Below are 15,511 nucleotides of genomic sequence, written 5' to 3'. Positions count from 1 at the left end.
GCTCCCGTGGGCGTGCACGCCTTCGTCCGTCTTCTCGCCCGCTCACCCCCGCCCTGCTGCCCCGGAGCGGGTCCGTCCCCACGTTCCGCGGAGGGGTGTTTTGCAAATGCCCCGAGTTGCGCAACGGCCGCACTGCTGGCGCGAGCAGTCCCGCCCTCCCCGCGCCCCTCGGACAGTCCGGCTGTCGCTGGGTCCGACTCCCTTCCCAGCCCACGGTGGCCTGGGAACTAAAGGGCGGGACGACGGGGCGTCCCGGCCGGAGCCAGGCGTGGCCGAGCCGCAGGCAGAGGCGTTTGGCGACGCTCCCCGGCCGTGACAGCGGGAGGCGCGAGCGGGCGGTGAACATTGGCGACGCTCCCCGGCCGTGACAGCCGGCGGCGCGCGCGGGCGGCGGACTTTGGCGACATTCCCCGGCGGTGACAGGCGGGGCGGGGCGGCGGCGCGGCGGCCTCAATCCGGGGCGGGCGGGCGCCGAGCGCGGCGCGGGCGGGCCGGCTGCGGGACGAGCGGGCCGGCCGGGGATGCTGCTCGGAGCGCCGCGGTCCTCGTGCCAGTGAGCGCCGCGCGCCGCCGCAGCCATGACGGTGGAGTTCGAGGAGTGCATCAAGGACTCGCCGCGCTTCAGGTGCGCCCCCGGAGGCGGCGCGGCCCTTTGTGGTCGGCGGGGGTCGCCACCCCCTCGGGGCGCCCGGGGCCGCCGTGGGTGGGCGCAGAGAGGGGGGTGTCGTTGCGGCCTTTGTGGCGGGCGCGGGAGCTGGTGATGGGAGCTGGAGGACCCCGCCTCGGACAAAGCCCGTAGCCCGGGGCCCAAAGGCCTTGAACAAAAGATGCCCCTTGTGCTGGTCACCTCGCACGGAGGTTGTTCGCATGGGGGTGGGGTGTCCGCCGGCATAGACACGTCTCCGTGGGAGTGTCCGCCCCAGCTTTGTGTCTGCACCTTCGTGCCGTTCACCTGCACGGGGCTGAGAGCCCCCTGGCCCTGCAGTCCTGCTCTGGCCGGGGCTGTCTGGGTGCGAGGAGCGTCTGTCCCGGGGAGAAGTGCATGGGGGTCAGGCAAGTGGAGCCACGTTTTCAGCCTGGGAGGGGTGCTTGGCAGGGGTGACCTAGGGGCCTGGAGGGGTGGGCGTTTTGGGTAGGGGTTCTGCCCTGTGCCCAGGACCGGCTTGGTCTCTTTGGTCCTTCCCCGGAGTGCAGGCATGTTCACTCCTGGGCACACGGAGCCCCTTCAGTGTGGCAGGTGCATGTGTGGGAGCTCCGCTCCTCTGGCCGCCCTGGAGGTGCAGACCCCTGGCGTGAGTGTGTGGGTGGGCTGCCCCCCACCAGCTGATACGCTTGCTGCCTGCATGTGTGCCTGTCCCTCCCTAACGCTCTCGTGGGTGCCTACTGGTGCTATGCGTTTACCCTGCACACATGAGCTTTGGCACACAGCACACGTTAGTCTGTTCCCGTGTATCCCGGCACTAGGCCTACGTGTGCTTGCACCTGTGTGTGTCTTGCTCGTGGGCACACATGTCTGTGTGTACCCTGTGTCACTGCGTCCAGGTACCTTTGCTTGCACATGAGCACATGTGTGTTTGCTCATACGTGTGTGCCTGCTGAGTCTTGGGTGTGCCGGCAGACCTGCGTGTGTGTGCACTGGTGAGCCTCAGCATTGGTGCCCTTAGCCCTGTGTCCCTTGCCTTGCACAACCATCACACAGGGGAGAAAAGGCTTGGGGACGCTTGGGATGAGGGGCCAGAGGTTGGCCCAGGGAGGGGCCCCAGCGCAGAGGGTTTGGGGGCGATTCTCTGCATTGTCCCATCTGCTGTTGCTGACTGATTGGCGGGGTTGTGAGCAACTCCGGCATCCACAATCCTGGGCTTGCACCACTGCCCACTGTCCTCCAGGATCCAGGCCGGGGGGGGGGGGGTGGACGTGTAGCTGGGGCCTCAGCTGTGGCCTTGGTCCTGACTGACGCACCCTGGTCTCACCTTGACCCGTTGCTCAGATGCCCCGTGGTCCATCTTCCTGAGTGGTCGGATTGGGACATTGGCACCCCACTCACCTCCAGGCCTTCTCTCCTATACTAGCCTGGTCTGTCTGTGGCCCATGGGGGCGCAGTGCCTGCCTGTGTTTTGCCTTGCTCCCTCGACGGGAGGGGCTACCCCAGAAAAGTGCCCATCTGGGCCCGGGATGGGGGCTGAGGAGATTCATCTGAATGACTCTTGGGCCACAGAAGCCACACTGTGTGGGTTTCGGGGTTGGGCTGAGATTCAACGGGGGTTTGAGGTTCTCCTGGGGTCCCATTGTCTCCTCACCCTGTCACTGCAGGGTAACCTGGGACTTCCTGGGGGCAGGCCTGGAGAGAGCCACAGTGGGGCTGGGGGGCAGGCTGTGCTCAGTGATGTGGGGCCAGGTGGCCCCAGCCCTGGGAAGAGGGACCATGCCCACATGCCTGTGGCCTGGTGAGAGCCCCACAGCCCTGGGGTGCACGGGGGAGAGTCCAGACCCTTCCAGACAGGCCGGGAGGCACCCCCTCCCCTGGGTGGGGCTTCAGGCGCTGAGTCATGGCTTTGGTGGGGAAGCCTGCCTCACCCTCCTCCTGGTCATCCAAGCTGCTGAAGAAATCCTGGAGGGAGGGCGGAAGAGGAGGCCTCAGATCCTTGGAGGCTGGGGCTCCCCCGACGGGGTGCGGGTTCTTGGCTCTCTGTGGAATACCCTCCTTGCCCCCGTGAACACATTCATCAGCATCCGGTGCGGCCCCACCCTCGTCGGGGGGCCCCCTCCTTGCCCGAGTGCAGCAGCTCTCTGCAGCTGCTGGGTTGAGGGGGGCTGGGGTGGCCCGGGGTCCTGCAGCGTCTGCTCCTGGGGGGGTGGTCTGTCCCTTCCCTGGAGCTCAGAGTTCCCTTCGCCCTGCTGGAACGAACCTGTGTCCTGTCGGGGACAGTGGTGGGAACGTCCAGTCCCTGGCTGGAGCTGCCTGCTTCCCTCCCAACAGCTCCGAATTGTGGGCCGGCAAAACGGTACGCCTCGCGGGAGGGACAGTCCCTGACCAGAACCTTGACTGGGTTCCCAGGCCCGGGAACCCCTGGAACGCAGCGCCCCCCTGTGGGCCATGGGGGCAGTGAGGGCCCTGTATCTGGATGGCCTTGCCTCTGCCCTGCCCCCACCCAAGACCTGTCCCTGGAGGCCTGCCTCTCACTCCTGGGCCCCCACTGTCACCCCTGGCCCTCGTGCCCTGTCGTCCTACATCCCCAGGAGGCCAGATGGGCCCAGTTCCCCAGCTGATCGGGTTGGGGGGGGGGGCGGTGGGGTGGGTGGTGCTGGGATCCTGGCCCTCTTTCCCTATTTCCTGTTCCCAGAACAGGGGAGGGGGGTCACGTGCCTGATCCATCTGCCTCGCCTTCCGGGGATTCTCCCCGTCTGTGGCTTCTCTGGTGATGTCATTCGTTAACTCTTTCCTCCCTGCGGCAGCCCCATTGTCAGGCTGCTCCGGTGGGAGGGGGCTCCCCTGAAGCTTGCCCCACTGCTCCCTTTGGGCAGACTGTGCTGGTTGGTGTTCTGAGGTTGGAGGAGCCAGGGGGCACCCGTTCTGCTGCTGCCGGAACTGGCGAGAGCCACTGGCTGCTACGTACGGGCTGTGGGACTGGTCCGCCCCAGGGTGCCCAAGGACACCTGGCGGGCCCACGGTGGGGCTGAGGTGCCCTCGGAGAAAGGCAGTGGCCAGGCTAGGAGAATGGCCAGCGAGTGGCATCCCTCCCTCTGTCCCTGGGGGCTTGTCTGACTTCTCCCTGGGGCCACAGCAGCCAGACCCCGGCTGGGGACATTACAACTGGCCAGGCCCCTTCCTGCCTGGGGTGGTGGTGGGCACTGCGTGGCTTTGGAGTCAGCTGGGCCTGGGTCCAGCCTCACCCTCTGCCCAGGGGCGCGTCTGCCTTTCCCAGCTTCCGTTTCCTCCATGTGTGGGGAGCACGGGACCGCGGGCGGGTTGACGGGAGCAGGTAGCCGGAAGCTAAGCAGACCCTTCCTACCGCACGCACATTGTCCCCAGGAGGCGAGGGGCACAGGGCGCAGAAACCCCCGCCTGACCCGAGCCTGGGCCCCTGCTCTGGCGGCCGGGCCTGCAGCCAGCTCGTTCCCCTTGCAGGGCTACCATTGACGAGGTGGAGACGGACGTGGTGGAGATGGAGGGCAAACTGGACAAGGTGAAGGTCCCGGGGTGCCTCTCCGCCCCGCGCCAGGCCCTGACTAGTCCCTGCACAGACACACGTGTGTGCGAGAGTGTGTGTGTGTGTGCGTGTGTGCACAGGGCGTGCCCCCTCTGTGTGCGGTGCACTGGCCTGGGGCTGTCCCTGTTTCTCCCACTGTGGCCTACCGTACCTGCCCCAGGGCGCCCATGCTGCTTGCCTGTGTGAGTCTCCCATGAAGTGGGGGTCGGCCTTGGTGTGCCCCTCCCACCATCTGTGGGGCGAGGGGGTGCTGAGGGTGCTCCCCAGGGACGGGCTTGGGGGAGGAGGAGAGGGAGAAAGGAGGGGCAGCATCCCTGAGCTCCCAGCTCCTGCCCTGGGTTCCCCTGCTCTGGCCTTCTGCTCTGGAGCCCCTCACTGTGCTCCCAGCTACAGTGAGTCAGAGAGAGGGCTGGCTCCTCAGGCACAGCTGTGTCCCAGGCACAGACGGGCCCTGAGCAGAATTCTGGCCGCCCCTCGGCGGTTCCCACCTCTGTGGCCTGGCTTCTTAGAGGAGGTGAGGGTTGCCCCTGGAGGCAGCGCGAACGTGGCCCCTTCCATCCCCCATAGCTGGTCAAACTGTGCAGCGGCATGATCGAGGCCGGCAAGGCCTACGTCACCACCAACAGGCTCTTCCTGAGTGGCGTTCGGGACCTGTCCCAGCAGTGCCAGGGCGACGCCGTCATCTCGGTGAGGGGGCAGCTGAGCTCTGACCGCTGGATGGGTGGGCACAAGCTAGCAGCTGCTTGACTGGGAGCCCTGGGCATTTGCACTGGGCCACGGGGGCGTGTAGCTCCGAGACCTGGGGGGAGGGTGCCAGCTGCCCCTGGGAACACCGCTGTCTCATCTGAGCTGGGGTCTCCTCTCCCCCGTCGTCCCCAGGAATGCCTGCAGAGGTTTGGAGACAGCCTCCAGGAGATGGTCAACTACCACATGGTAAGCCCTGGCCGCAGTGGGGGGGCTTGCCAAGGGCAGGTCCCTCTGGCTTCCAACGCAGGCAGCCCCCCCACCCGCTCCCCGCAGGCCCCGCCCAGCCTGGAAAGACTCTGCTGGCTCACGAGGAGCTGAGCTGGCCACTGCTGGGAAGCCGTGTTCCTGTTCCTCCAGTCTCCGGGGGTGGGGGGTGTCCCTGAGGGGCTCTGCGGTGTCCCAGGTTAGGGCCAGACAAAGGGGAGGTACTTGGATTCTGGGGGTGGGAGCAGGGAGCAACAGAGCCCTGGTCTGAGGCCAGTGGGATCTTCGGGTGGGGAATACTCAGAGGCACATCCAGGACCCCCCAGTTGTTCTGGCCAGGCCATAGAAGTGCCTCCCTGGCTGACCCCAGGGCCCCTGAATGACTGCCAACCTCACTGTGACCCAGGCTGGGGCTGGGTGACCTCGAGCCCCTCAGGGCCCCTAGCAGGGACACACAGAGTAGGGCCTGAGGCCCATGTGGGTGGTCAGACCCTGGCTTGGGAACCAGAACCCCAGACTAAACAAGGAGCCCCACCCCCGCAGGGGAAGTTTAGAAATAAACCAGCTCAGGATAGCTCATTCTCCCCAGTCTGTCTGTCTGTCTGTTCCTAGTTAGGGCCCAGCCCTCCTCCTGTGATGGGGGCATCTGATTCTGGGCCAAATCTGTGCTTAGGGATGCCTTCCAGCTCCTGAAAATCACCCTCCCCTGTTCCCTAGGTCAAGACCCTTGAGAGCTCTGGGCTCTGACCCGATCCTTTCTCCTGTAGGCCTGGCTATGCTTGAGGTGGCCTCCAAGACCGGGGGGGGGGGGGGCGGTGGGTGTCACCCAGCGGCCTACGTGTGCTTGCCGTGTCTAAGTCGGCATGGGGTGGTGCCGCTGGAGGGGGACCCGTCCGGGAGAGCTTTGATCTCTAGCCTGGCTGCGAGCCAGTAGCAGAGATGGGCAGGTGGTCACAGCTGTGGCCTTTGGGCACCAACCCAGGCCTGGGGCCACACCCACTCCCCTGGACCCTGGGAGGCTCCATAGGGGCAACCAGCTGGGGCCCAGGCAGGGCTCGGCGGGGCTTTCCCTCGTCCTCACTTGGAGGGACAGGGGCTTGGCCCCTGGAGCTGTGGAGGAGGAGACCCTAACACCACCTCCCTCCCTCCCTCGGCCCCCAGATCCTGTTCGACCAGGCCCAGAGGTCTGTGCGGCAGCAGCTCCACAATTTTGTCAAAGAGTGAGTGGCCCTCAGACCCCCGAGGGAGGCCTGGCCTCTACGGGCCCTGGGAGGGGTTGGTGGTGAGGCCTGTGATGGAGTAGCAAGCAGACACAGCTATGCTTGATTTGGGAGGGTCTTGGGGCCTGCCTAGGCGAGGCCTTGGCCCAGGGCCTCAAGACTCTAGGTGGAGGACTTAGCAGGAACAGAGGCTTGGAGGTGGGACCAGGCTGCGGGCAAGCAAAGTGCCTGGAGCACACAGGGTAGCCAGGGGGCCTCGGGCAAAGGGTGAGGGTTGGGGTGGGCTAGAGACGGAATTAGGGTGGCGGTGGAAGGGGTGGGGGCTGGGTGGACGTCTGAGCGTGGGTGCAGTTGGGGTGTTTGTGGTACCCTGAGTGATGCTGAGTTGAATCTGAGTGTGAGTGCAGGTCCAGGGTGGGGCAGGGGGTCTCCCTAGACCGATGGATCCTGGGAGTGAGGTGGGGAAGGGCAGGGGGAAGGGGGGGCTGGGGGGAGGGGGGAACGGAAGGGGGAGAAGCAGGCAATGGAGGAGGCAGAAAAGTAGGGGGGCAGGAAGAGGGGCAGGAAGAGGAAGGGAAAGAGGTGGAAGAGGGAGGGGGAGGAAGAGGGATAGGGAGGGGGAGGGGAGGAAGAGGGGGGAGGGGGAGGAAGGGGGGGAGGGGGAGAGGAGGAGGAGGGGGGAGGGGAAAAGAAAAGGGGGTGAGCCAGGGCTGGGGGAGGGGCGGCTGGGACAGAGCCCTAGGGAAGGTGGAGACACAACACGCACCCCTCCCAAGACCCCGACCTGACACCTGCTGGTCCCCAGGGACGTGCGGAAGTTCAAGGAGACCAAGAAGCAGTTTGACAAAGTTCGAGAGGACATGGAACTGTCCCTTGTGAGGAATGCCCAGGCCCCACGGCACCGTCCCCATGAGGTAGAGGAGGCCACAGGTGCCTTGACCCTCACCCGGAAGTGCTTCCGTCACCTGGCCCTGGATTACGTGCTCCAGGTCAGCCACCGGGCAAGGAGTAGTGAGGCCTGGAGTGGGTGGGAAGCTCCTCCCGTGTTTCTGCAGACAGAGCGGGCGTTCAGAGCAGCCTCTCTGGCTCCAGAAAACCTCAGATGCCAGCTCTCGGGAAGGAGCATGGTCATGAGGGGTGCCCAGGCAGAGGCACAGCAGTGGGGGTGGGTGCAGGCCACAGGCGTAGGCGGAGGCCTTGAAGATCTTGCTGACCGGGGCTTGGGCAGCCTAGGAACAGGTGTAAGAACTTCTGTCTTTACTCATGGGAGGAACCGAAGTCCTAACTAGGGGAAGGACGCTGTGACCTTGAAAGGGTGAGGCTGGCCCAAGGGTGGGGAGCTGGAGATGAGCTGCAGGTCTCAGGGGACCACACACAGCCTGAGAGGACACCATGGTAAGGAACAGGTCACAAGCTACGTCAGCTCCGACACCCTTCACCTGTCCACTGACCCCTTGCAGATCAACGTCCTCCAGGCCAAGAAGAAGTTTGAAATCTTGGATTCTGTAAGTGATTGGTGAGGGGGCGGGGAGGAGGGGGCCTTGGCCGTAAGGACAGGCCTGTGAGGTGTATGGGATGCGAGTACACCAGGCGGGCCTCTGGTCGTGGTTCCTGAGGGCTGCCCCCCGTGCCCCCCCACCCCAGATGCTGTCCTTCATGCACGCTCAGTACAGCTTCTTCCAGCAAGGCTATAGCCTGCTGCACCAGCTGGACCCCTACATGAAGAAGCTGGCGGCCGAGGTGAGCCTGCAGGCTGTGGTGGGGCCCCGGGGGTCTTGGAGGCAGAGTGCTCACCGGGCTCCCTGGGTCCCCTCCCCCACAGCTAGACCAGCTGGTGATCGACTCAGCCGTGGAAAAGCGGGACATGGAGCGGAAGCACGCGGCCATCCAGCAGCGGGTGAGGCCCTGCAGCCCCTGACCTCCCTGCATGAGCGGGGGGTGGGGGGTGGGCAAGGGACCACTACCCCCTTATTCCCTCTCTAGGCCGCCCACTCTGTGGGGGCTGACACTGCTTCTCTTTGAAATGTGCACCCAGAGGGAGAGGTCTCCATCCTTAGGAGCCTCAACATAGCCTAGCAGAAGGGACAGCCCTGGGACAGTCCCTTAGAGGTCCGCCCTGGGGGACAGAGGGAGACTAGGAGTGGCCTGGAGACCTCAATTGCGGACGGACGCCTACCCAGACAGCCCCAGGGTAGAAGTGGGCTGCAGTTGGGAGTGGCTATGTCCAGATCCCTGGGAGCCTGGCGGCGGGGTGGGAGGGGGCAGTCACTCACGGGCTCTCTCTCCCTCTTCGCACCCCCCCTGCTCCCGGCCCTCTCAGACGCTGCTGCAGGTGAGTGGGCTCCTGCCCAGGGTGGGGAGTGAGGGAAGAGGAGGCCCGGGCAGGGCGGGCCTCTGCCCTCCCCCACCCCTGGGAGCTTCAGCACCAAGGACACCTCCCGGCCTCAGCGTCCCCAGCACCTGCGAGCTCTGCGCTGTCCGCGGTGGCTGGCACGGGCAGGACTTGGGCTGAGCCGGACCGCATCCCCCTGGGGGGACGGGAAGGGCAGCAGCTGTCCCTTTCTGCCCCCGTTCAGCCAGGGGAGCAGGTGGCTGAGGCTCCTCTCCTACCGCCGGACACACAGGACAACACTCAGTGTCTCCTCATGCCCTGTGAATGGGGCTCTGTGGGGCCGGCTGGAACAGGCCCAGCTGGCAGCCTGAACGGGGGACAAAGGGTGGGGGCAGGCAGCTTCCTTCCTGGTCCCAGAGCTGCTGTCCCTACAGGGCTGGGGGTGGGGGTGGGGGATGGAGCTCTGGGGGCCCCCAGCTGTAGTGTGAGGTGTCTGCCCCCCCCGTGGGGTTTCAGGGCAACCATCTCTGCTGGGGTCAGGAAGAGGCTGTGGACAGCAGCGCCTCACCTCAGTGCTGGCTCAGGGGAGCCTGGCCAGGCCACAGTGTCCTCACAAGCAGGGGTGGATACTCACCGGAGGCCCCGACCGCCCCCAGGACTTCTCCTATGATGAGCCCAAAGTGGAGTTTGACGTGGATGCGCCCAGTGGTGTGGTGATGGAGGGCTACCTCTTCAAGAGGGCGAGCAATGCCTTCAAGACATGGAACCGGTGAGGGAGGGGCCCTCTCAGGGGGTCTGTGGGGCAGACTCGGGGCTGGCCCTGCCTGACCCACTCCTGGCCCATGCCCCCACCCAGGCGCTGGTTCTCCATCCAGAACAGCCAGCTGGTCTACCAGAAGAAGGTCAAGGTGCGCTGCAGGGCTGCTGGGGCTGGGTCAGTGGCGGCCGGCCCCTCCCCGCTGGGACCCTGGGGTGGGCTGAGGACACAGCGCCTCAACAGTCAGGGCACAGAGACTACTTGGGTCTCAGTCTGTGTCCGTAGAGTGAAGCGGTAAGTGCGCGGCGGGGGCAGGGCACAAGGGCCATGGTGCGGCTGCCCACAGGACGCACTGACCGTGGTGGTGGATGACCTGCGTCTGTGCTCCGTGAAGCCTTGCGAGGACATCGAGCGCCGGTTCTGCTTTGAGGTCGTGTCACCCACCAAGTAAGGAGATGGAGGCACACCCTGGGGCAGGAGGGGGATGGAGCCCTTGCCCACGGGGCCTGACGGTCCCCTGCCCCCAGGAGCTGCATGCTGCAGGCTGACTCGGAGAAGCTGCGGCAGGCCTGGGTCCGGGCTGTGCAAGCCAGCATTGCATCTGCCTACCGGGAGAGCCCCGACAGCTGCTACAGTGAGGTGGGGGCCCCTGAGCGCCCTCCCCGTGTGTAAGCGTGGGGGTGTGCGGCAGGGAGCCGGCCCCCATATGTGGGACAGGAGCGGGGCTCTGGGTATGGGCGGCGTGAGCATCGGGAGTGTGGGTGTGCACACGCCCACGGCACATAGGCTGAGGCTTCCGCTGTCCTCCCCTGAGCTGGCACCTCTGGCTGGGGCTGGGGAGGGAGGCCGGAGCTTCTGAGGGCTGAGCGGCCCCTCACGCACCCCCAGAGGCTGGACCGCACGGCGTCTCCCTCCACGAGCAGCATCGACTCCGCTACGGACTCTCGGGAGCGCGGTGTCAAGGGGGAGAGCCTGCTGCAGCGCGTGCAGAACGTCGCTGGCAATGGCCAGTGTGGGGACTGCGGCCAGCCTGACCCCCGCTGGGCCAGCATCAACCTGGGTGTGCTGCTCTGCATCGAGTGCTCAGGCATCCACAGGTGGGCCTGCTGGGGGGCGGGGCACAGGTGGAGGTGGGGGTGGAGCCACACCCTGCCTCACCCCTGCCTCCTCCCTGTCCAGGAGCCTGGGTGTCCACTGCTCCAAGGTACGGTCCTTGACTCTGGACTCATGGGAGCCGGAGCTGCTGAAGGTGTGTATGAGGCCATCCAGGCTGCCACGCTCCCTGAGCCCGGTCTGCGAGCTGGTGGGGGTTGGGGGCTGGCCTGTGAGCCGGGGCTGACGCCTGCACACCGCGTCTCCTCTAGCTGATGTGTGAGCTTGGAAACAGCACTGTGAACCAGATCTACGAGGCTCAGTGCGAGGGGCCGGGCAGCAGGAAGCCCACAGCCAGCAGCTCCAGGTGAGGTGGGGGGGCCGTGGAGATGGGGCCGAGGGAGCCCCCGCGCACGCGTTCGGCCTCATGTGCGCCCCCGGTCCAGGCAGGACAAGGAAGCCTGGATCAAGGACAAGTACGTAGAAAAGAAGTTCCTGCGGAAGGTGCCCTCAGCGCCAGCCCGGGAGGCGCCTCGGCCCTGGCGGGTGCAGAAGTGCCACCGCCACCACAGCTCACCCCGAGCCCCCGCTGCACGCCGCAAGGTCCGCCTGGAGCCTGTCCTGCCCTCCGTGGCTGCCCTGTCCTCAGGTACCCGCAGGCTGTAGCCTCAGCTCACACAGCCGTGCAGGGGTGGAAAGCAGGCTCCGGTGGGGGCATGAGCAGCCAAGCCTCAGGCCCCAGGAGAATCAAGGTGGAGTAGGGCAGGGGGAGCAGAGGCTCCCAGCGGGACTCGGGCACCCTACTTTGCCTCGTGCCTCAGTTTACCCATCTCCCGGCCTCAGGTGCTGTGGAGCGCAAGTTTCGGCGGGATTCTCTCTTCTGCCCAGATGAGCTGGACTCCCTCTTCTCCTACTTCGATGCAGGGGCTGCTGCAGCCGGTCCACGTAGTAAGTGCTGTGAGGGCCCTTGGCCCCTGCGGCCCCGTCCCCTTGGCTCCATGGGGGCAGCAGAGCAGGGACCGGGTGCGGCTCCCCGGAAGGTGGGTGAATGTGGACAGCCACAGCCACTCGCTTGCAGAGTGGGGGACAGGTGTCCCTTGCAGCGAGGACTGGGTTGGTGCTGGGGAGAACTTGGGGTCAAGCAGGGCTAAGGCTGAGATAGTATCTGGAGGGTCTGGGGTTACTCAGCCAGAGCTGGAGGCTGAGGCAGTGATCTGCAACAGTGTATGTGCGAGTTGCGTGTGTGGTTTGCACACTGGAGTGAGAGCATGTATGTGAGTGCGTGTGGGTGTAAAGGGAGTCTGTGGCTGAATGTGCATACAGGCATACATGCAGGTGGATGTGTCCGTGTGCACTGAGGGCCCCGTGCGCACGTGTGTGTGTGTGTGTGTGTGTGTGTGTGCGTGCACACGTGCGCCTGTATGCTGGGAGCCGACAGCTGTGTTGGAGACCGAATGTGGGACACAATTGTGCATCTCTGCCAGCTCCTCTTGGAGCTGGGATCCAAATGCTACAAGCAGAGCTCCCGACTGAGGGGTTCCTGCTAATGATTTATGGGTACCCAGTGGTCCAGGCTACCCCAAGAGCCTTTCTGGGCAGGGTGGGCAGAAGGCATGGACCCAGGCCAAGAACTGACAGGGCTGGGGCGGTGACTGGATGGCCTCCGGCAGCAGAGGGCGATGCCTCACCATTCCTGCTTCTGGGGCGGCCCTGGGGAAACTATCAGAGATTTCACTGGATGTCGTGGGGGAGGGGTGGGCCGGAGGTGTCCCAGGAGCCTCCCGGTGAAGACCTTGAAGCTGCTTCCTGGGCTGGCCACATGCACTTGCCACAGACTCAGTGGAAGGCCCCCACTCAGGGTTGTTTCCCCCCCTCAGTCCTGCTGGGGCTGGCCTCCCACAGCAGGGCTTCCCCTGGGGCTGTGCTCTGCTGTGAGCTCCTCTGGCTCCTTGGAGCTGTTTTCTCCCCCTACCTGCGTCCTAGGCAGGGCTCCCCTCCGCTCCTGGGGGCTGATCGCATCCCTGGGGCCATCCCTGGAGGATGGATGTGAGCTCTCGCCTTTCCACAGGGCTCTGGGTGGAGTCAGGGACTCTAAGGCCCCCCCATCTGTCCCTGGACCCCGCAGGTCTGAGCAGCGACAGTGGCCTAGGGGGCAGCTCTGATGGCAGCTCGGACGTGCTGGCCTTCGGCGCAGGCTCCGTGGTGGACAGCGTCACGGAGGAGGGTGGGTGCACACCTCCCCGCCTCCGACGCTGCCCGGCCCCGCCCTCCCACAACCTGGCTCCGGGCTCCGTCTTGTGGCAGCTCATGACCTAACCCCTCCCCTTAGAGGGTGCAGAGTCCGAGGAGTCCAGCGGTGAGGCGGACGGAGAGGCTGAGGCCTGGGGCCTGGCAGACGTGCGTGAGCTGCACCCTGGGCTTCTGGCACACCGTGCTGCGCGCACTCGAGACCTCCCCGCACTGGCCACGGCGCTGGCGCACGGGGCAGAGGTCAACTGGGCCGACGCGGAGGACGAGGGCAAGACGCCATTGGTGCAGGCTGTGTTAGGGGTGAGCGGGGGTCGGGGTGGTGGGGTGCTGCATGGGACACAGGTGCATCTTCAGAGCTCTCTTTCGTATGGCGCCAACACGGGGACCCCTGGTACCCTCCTGGAAGCCAGCAAAGGGCCATTTCCCAGCTGAGTCTGAACTGTCCTCGGTCCCCAGGGCTCCTTGATTGTCTGTGAATTCCTTCTGCAAAACGGAGCAGACGTGAACCAAAGAGACAGCCGGGGCCGGGCGCCCCTGCACCACGCCACACTCCTGGGACGCACGGGGTGAGTCTCCGTCGCCCCTCCTGCCCGCGGTGGGGGCCGGGCCAGGGCGTCGCCTTGGCCTGCCCCGGGCCAGCCCCGACTTGTCCCCGCCCCCCTCCAGTCAGGTCTGCCTGTTCTTGAAGCGGGGAGCTGACCAGCATGCCTTGGACCACGAGCAGCAGGACCCGCTGAGCATCGCGATCCAGGAGGCCAACGCCGACATCGTCACGCTGTGAGCGCGGGCGGGGCCTGGGGCGGGGCCGGAGGGGGGGGGAACCCGGCGGGGCGGGGGGTGGGGGCGCGGCTCATCCGGCGCCTCCCCCAGGCTCCGTCTGGCGCGCATGGCCGAGGAGATGCGAGAGGCCGAGGCGCCCCCGGGCCAGCCGGGCCCCCTGGCGGGGAGCAGCCCCACGGAGCTCCAGTACCGCAGGTGCATCCAGGAGTTCATCAGCCTCCACCTGGAGGAGAGCTAGGGCGGGGCGGCCGACCCGGGACCGCCCGCTGCCGCCCGCTCCGCCCGTGGTGGCCGCGGGATCATTTCCTGAGAGCCCCAGTGCCTGGGCAGCCCTGGAGCCCGGCTGCCTGCTCTGCCCTCCTCGGAGCGGTCCCAGCCCCTCGGGCGGGGGACACCCCAACACTGAGTCTTAAGAAGCCCATGTTTCCCCTTGGGAGGTGCTGTGCCACCTGGTGCCCATCACCGCACCTGGGGACCCTGCGTCTTCAGGTGACCCTTTCTCGGGCACCTGGGTTGCTCATGTCACAAACTGCTCTGAAGGCCCGGTGTCACCTTCTGCCCCTCAGATGCCCCTCCCCCCCGGGGGCCTGTGTCACTTTGTGCCCCTCCGTCCATCCTAGGACCTGTGTCACTTCATGTTCCTCTCTGCCTTCAGGGCCTGTGTCACCTCGTGCCCCTACCTTTACTGCCGTAGAACACTGACCTGCTAGTTGGGTCCCTCCTACACCCCCAGAGCCCCTCCGCTAGGCCCTATGGCTGGTGGCTGGCCACCAGCGCCTTGTGAGGGCTGAAGGGGCGGCCCATCCAGGGAATCAACCCATGTACCTCACTTAGTGACCGGCGTCCAGGCTGGGCTTCTTGGGTGCTGGGGGGTGGGCTGTGGCCTGGGGCCTCAACCCTGGCTGGACGCAGGCGTCCCAAGGCCATGTGGCTGGCCACGCAGGCCCCAGTGCTGGGTGGCCAGAGACCTGTCCCTTGGCCCCAAGCTGGTGCATAAAGGACTTTGGCACTTTCCACCCCCGCATCCGACATTCTTTATCACAGACTGAGCGGGTTTTCTACAACGACCTCTTTCTCACTTTGTTTTGCGTCTTTTCTCTGCGGACTCTTGAGGATGACTCTGACGCACCTGGCCCTGCACCTGGCCCTGCCGGCTGCAGGGGGAGGCTCCTGCCGCTCTGCCCTGTCCCTCTCCGGCCTCAGCCCTCTAGTTGGGCCCTGGGGGGGCCCCAGGGGTCCCTCAGCTCACTCCCCAGGGCCCACCAACTTGTTCATTCTGCAGTCCCCTTCCTGGAGCCCTGGGGCTGTGGCTGGGCCTCTCCCCAACTTGCGGCCTTGGTCTGGCCAAGGCCAGTTGTCTGGTCACTATGCAAAAGCTGTCCAGGGAGGCTCCATGGGCGGCAAGGTGGGTGCTGACCCAGCCCCCCCAACTCTCTTGCCTGTTGGCTGTGACCCCTAAAGAGCAGAATTAGCTTCCTTCTTTCTCCCTGCTTGCGCTCTGCCCCCACCTCCCCCCCAGGACCCGCATCAGGGCCTCGGGCTGGCAGGACCCGCCCCCTGCTCCAGATCACAGTTAATAATAAACTGCTGTCGTAGGCTCACCTGCCTTACTCCACTCTCTCAGCTGGGGAGGGGGTGTCTCTGGGCCCTTTGCCTCCCCTGAGGGGTGGCCCTGAGTGCCCCAAAAGGATGCGGTAAGCCAGAACCCAGGCCCCGCCTGCTGGGGGCCCTGCGGGCGGCCCTGGGGCTTCTTCGATGGAAACTGACTCCCTACACCCCCAGCCCCCATTCCCTGCTTTTCTCTGGCCTGGACTGTGCCCCCTGGAGGGAGCAGCAGCAAGAGACACTAACCAAGGAGTGTGGTCCCGGGCTGGTCCTCTCTCCCGGCCAAGCCCTGACCCCACAAGCTGGCCGTGGGCAC

At 65.9% G+C, this 15,511-nt stretch overlaps 1 protein-coding gene across 2 annotated transcripts; it reads left to right on the top strand.

Annotated features, from left to right (window-relative positions):
• Positions 1-468: 468 nt before the first annotated feature.
• Positions 469-15,191, top strand: ACAP3 (ArfGAP with coiled-coil, ankyrin repeat and PH domains 3). 2 transcript variants are annotated; one of them, XM_059136242.1, is made up of 23 exons: positions 469-625; positions 4,127-4,184; positions 4,776-4,895; positions 5,088-5,141; positions 6,321-6,379; positions 7,185-7,368; positions 7,840-7,884; positions 8,024-8,119; positions 8,202-8,276; positions 9,368-9,480; positions 9,568-9,619; positions 9,815-9,915; positions 9,996-10,107; positions 10,357-10,565; positions 10,648-10,717; positions 10,833-10,927; positions 11,007-11,209; positions 11,404-11,508; positions 12,686-12,784; positions 12,890-13,110; positions 13,267-13,376; positions 13,477-13,587; positions 13,681-15,191. In XM_059136242.1, exons 1-23 carry the CDS (start codon positions 579-581, stop codon positions 13,826-13,828), a joined length of 2,487 nt encoding a protein of 828 aa, XP_058992225.1. In that variant the 5' UTR covers positions 469-578; the 3' UTR covers positions 13,829-15,191. The 2 variants fall into 2 exon arrangements, with proteins under 2 accessions (XP_058992225.1, XP_058992224.1); XM_059136241.1 differs by having other exon boundaries at positions 12,629-12,784.
• The last annotated feature ends 320 nt before the right edge of the window (positions 15,192-15,511 follow it).

The sequence above is a fragment of the Mustela lutreola genome, chromosome 10, assembly GCF_030435805.1.
Source record: "Mustela lutreola isolate mMusLut2 chromosome 10, mMusLut2.pri, whole genome shotgun sequence".
Lineage (NCBI taxonomy): Eukaryota > Metazoa > Chordata > Mammalia > Carnivora > Mustelidae > Mustela > Mustela lutreola.
Note: the sequence above shows the minus strand (reverse complement) of the source record. Positions and strands in the feature narration are given on the sequence as shown.

Bases quoted from the DNA above. Each gene is read 5' to 3' on its own strand.
- ACAP3 (XM_059136241.1), top strand. From the start codon at position 579: ATGACGGTGGAGTTCGAGGAGTGCATCAAGGACTCGCCGCGCTTCAG. The intron at 5,142-6,320 runs GTAAGCCCTGGC...CTCGGCCCCCAG, and splicing joins AGATGGTCAACTACCACATG to ATCCTGTTCGACCAGGCCCA. The intron at 7,369-7,839 runs GTCAGCCACCGG...GACCCCTTGCAG, and splicing joins CCCTGGATTACGTGCTCCAG to ATCAACGTCCTCCAGGCCAA.